Source organism: Vidua chalybeata, chromosome 12 (genome assembly GCF_026979565.1).
Source record: "Vidua chalybeata isolate OUT-0048 chromosome 12, bVidCha1 merged haplotype, whole genome shotgun sequence".
Lineage (NCBI taxonomy): Eukaryota > Metazoa > Chordata > Aves > Passeriformes > Viduidae > Vidua > Vidua chalybeata.
The window spans coordinates 11992431-11995563 of NC_071541.1; the positions used below are offsets into that span (position 1 = coordinate 11992431).

At 71.2% G+C, this 3133-nt stretch overlaps 1 protein-coding gene across 1 annotated transcript; it reads left to right on the forward strand.

Moving 5' to 3' along the window:
• Positions 1-941: 941 nt before the first annotated feature.
• Positions 942-2292, forward strand: LOC128794109 (histone H1.10). The gene has a single exon (XM_053953752.1). The coding sequence runs from the start codon at positions 1032-1034 to the stop codon at positions 1686-1688; it is 657 nt and encodes a 218-aa protein (XP_053809727.1). The 5' UTR covers positions 942-1031; the 3' UTR covers positions 1689-2292.
• Positions 2293-3133: the final 841 nt, after the last annotated feature.

Here is a 3133-nt window from a genome sequence, read left to right on the forward strand (position 1 = left end):
CGTCGTGCGCTCCCTTCCCCCCTCCCCCCGAAGCCGCGTTTCCCTGGCGGGATTTGGGGAGATAGAGTGAATTATGGGGGATGGGAGGGGGCGGGTGGGGGCTGTTCAGAGCATCGCTGCTTCCCCCTTCCCCCCAGCCCATAGAGAGCTGCGCCTGCAGCGCGGCTCGAGCCCCCCGCCCCGCTACCACGGCACGCAGAGGCTGCAGGGGCGGACACAATTCACACACTCCCCCCACACCCACGGCCCTGAGCCCGGCCGGGAGGCCTCCCGGCCCCTCCCCAGCCCCGCCGCGCTTTTCGCATCCTCCGCGGCGGAGCGATGGCCGCCGGGAGTGGGGGTCACACCGGACACGCAGGGATACCCCGGGGGCCTCCCCTCGTTGACCACGAGGGTGAGGGTCGGTGGGGGGGTGGCCCCAGTCGCCGGGGCAGGGACCCCCGGCCATGGCGGGGCATCTCTGCGCTACTGCCGGCGGCCGCGGGAGGGCGTCTCCTGTGTTAGTTCCCTCCGGAGAACCCGGGGCCAGCGCCGCCGCCACCGCCCCCCGCCCCCCGCCGCCTCCCCCCGCCCGCGGCGGCCCCTCTTGGGCGGCGGGCGACGGCGACGGGCGGGGGGGCCGAGGTGAGGCCCCAGTCGCCGCCGTGCCGGGCGCCCCCCTCCTCGCTGCCGCCGCCGCGCCGGCCGCGCCCCCAAAATCTGGGCGGGGGTCGTGTGGCGGCGCGCGGCGGGGGGAGCGGGGGCGGCGGCGGGCCCGGGCCGGAGGGGCGCGGGGCGGGCGCGGCCGCGCGGGGGGGCCGGCGGCGGCGCGGGGGCCCCGCGAAAGAGCCCCAAGAAGCGCAGCTTGGGGCTGGCGGCGGACCAGGCTGTTGTTGTTCTCAACGTGGTCCGCCCCGCGCCCATATAAAAGGCGGCGGCGGCGCCCGCCCCGGCAGAACGCGCACCGAGTGGAGCAGGCACAGCGCGCTCGCCGGGCCCCGCCGCGCCGCCGCTGCCCCCGCTCCGGCCCGCGGCCCGCCACTCCCCGCACCATGTCGGTAGACCTAGAAGAAACCGATCTGCCCCTGGCCGAAGCAGAGGAGGCGCCGCTCTCCCCGGAGAAGAAAGCGGCTGCTAAGAAGGCGAAAGGAGGCGGCGGCGCCTCGTTGTCGCCATCGAAGAAAAGGAAGAACAACAAGAAGAAGAACCAGCCGGGCAAATACAGCCAGCTAGTGGTGGAGACGATCCGCAAGCTGGGCGAGCGCAATGGCTCCTCGCTGGCCAAGATCTATAACGAGGCCAAGAAAGTGGCTTGGTTCGACCAGCAGAACGGCAGGACTTACCTGAAGTACTCAATCAAGGCACTGGTACAGAACGACACGCTGCTCCAGGTCAAGGGCACCGGCGCCAACGGCTCCTTCAAGCTCAACAGGAAGAAACTGGAAGGCGGCGGGGAGGGGGGCGCGGGCAACAGCGCCCACAAGTCCCTCAAGAAGGCGACGGTCTCCTCGACCCGGCGGGCGGAGAAGCCGGCGGCCAAGACCAAGAAGCCCGAAAAGAAATCGCACAAGAAGGGAGCCGGCGGCGCGGCTGCGAAGAAGGACAAGGGCAAAGCCAAGAAGGCCACCAAGAAGGGAGCCGCGTCCCCCGGGGGCAAGAAGGTGAAGAAGTCGGCAAAGCCCAAGGCGCTCAAGAGCCGGAAGGCATGAGATCGAGGTGCAGGGAGCCTCCCGCCGCCCTCCGGACTGAGAGCCCCGCGGCACAGACTGCTCTGAGGACAGACCTCAGGGGACCCGCTTTGTCTTTGTGTTGCTGACTCGCCTCCGCAGCCGCCGCCGTGCGCGGTGAGCGGGGCTGCGGCTGCCCCAGCCCCCCCCTTCCCCTTCTCTGCCGCCTTATTTTGTCCACCCCTTTTCTCCCCCATCCCATTCCGCGGCTTTTCCCCCATCGCGCCCTTTTGTTTTCGGCCGTGCCCCTCCCCGCCTGTAGACGGTTCCCGGCCCCCACCCCCCCCTCCCGCGTCCCCCCGGTTCTTCACGGCGCTTTTTCCCGCCCGGTTTCCATAGCAGCCATTTTGCACGGGGCCCCCCCCGCGCCACGTGGGCCGGCCCCGCTCCCGCCGCCCGCGCGCGCCCCGCCTGGCCCCGCCCCTCCCGCCGCGCGCCGTGCCTACCCGCGGCCGCGCCGAAGGGCCACGGCGCCCCCTGGCGGCCCGCGGCGCCGCCGCCATGGCAACGGCGCGGCGCGCGGGAGTGGCCGCCCCCCGGCGGCCGCCGAGCGCACCTGCAATGGCCTTCAATGTTTTTTTATGGGTCTGGGGTGGGTGGGTTGGGGAGGGTTTGGGTTAGTGGGGTCATTTTTTGGTGGTTTTTTTTTTTTTGGTTTTTTTTTTTCCTTTTCATTTATCGTCGTTTCAAATAAATAAATTGGTACAAAACGATTCTCCCGTGTGCTCCCTGCAGGCGTCGGGGACCGGGCAGGAAGGGGGCTGGTCCTAGGGGGGCCTCCCTGCTCTTCGGGGTCCGTCCGGGTGCTGATGCCCAGAGCCCGCGCCCTGCTCCGAGGGGAGGACAGGAGCAGAGGAAGGAGGCGAGGCAGGAGCGCCATCCTTGCGCAGCTGCGCTCGGCTGAGCAACTCGAGCGGTGGGGCGGGGGCAGCCCCGGCGGACACCGCAGCACGCACCCCCGCCCCGGCGGGCGCCCGGCCCCTGCAGCTCCTGGGCTGGACAGGGCAGCGCCCAGGGCACAGCCCCCGCCGCCTGCCCCCCGTCCCCGAGCCGAGTCCCGCAGGCAGGAGCGGCAGCGGGGAGCCCTCCCCCGGCGCTGTCTATTTATAGACAGCCGGCGAGGTTGCGTAAATCCCGGCAGGGATCTGGGCCATCTTGTTCTGCCTGCTGCGGGAGGGAGCGCCGGGCGAGGGACGAGCTCCGGCTCATTGCCCTCCGTGCCCGGGGGCTGCAGGAGAGAGAGGGGACAAGAACGGCAGCCCAGCCCCGTGCAGCAGGGATGGGAAGCGGGGCACGGAGGGCAGGAGGGGGTGGAGGTGCCAGGCCGGCTGTGGGTAAGCCCCTGGCTGCGCTGCCATCGCCCCAGCTCTCAGCCCCACAGCAGGGCCCTGCCGCACGGCCTCCACCAGCCAGGGAGAGCTTCTGGC

Excerpts from the sequence above, each read along its gene's own strand:
- LOC128794109 (XM_053953752.1), top strand. The coding sequence starts at position 1,032 with ATGTCGGTAGACCTAGAAGAAACCGATCTGCCCCTGGCCGAAGCAGAG.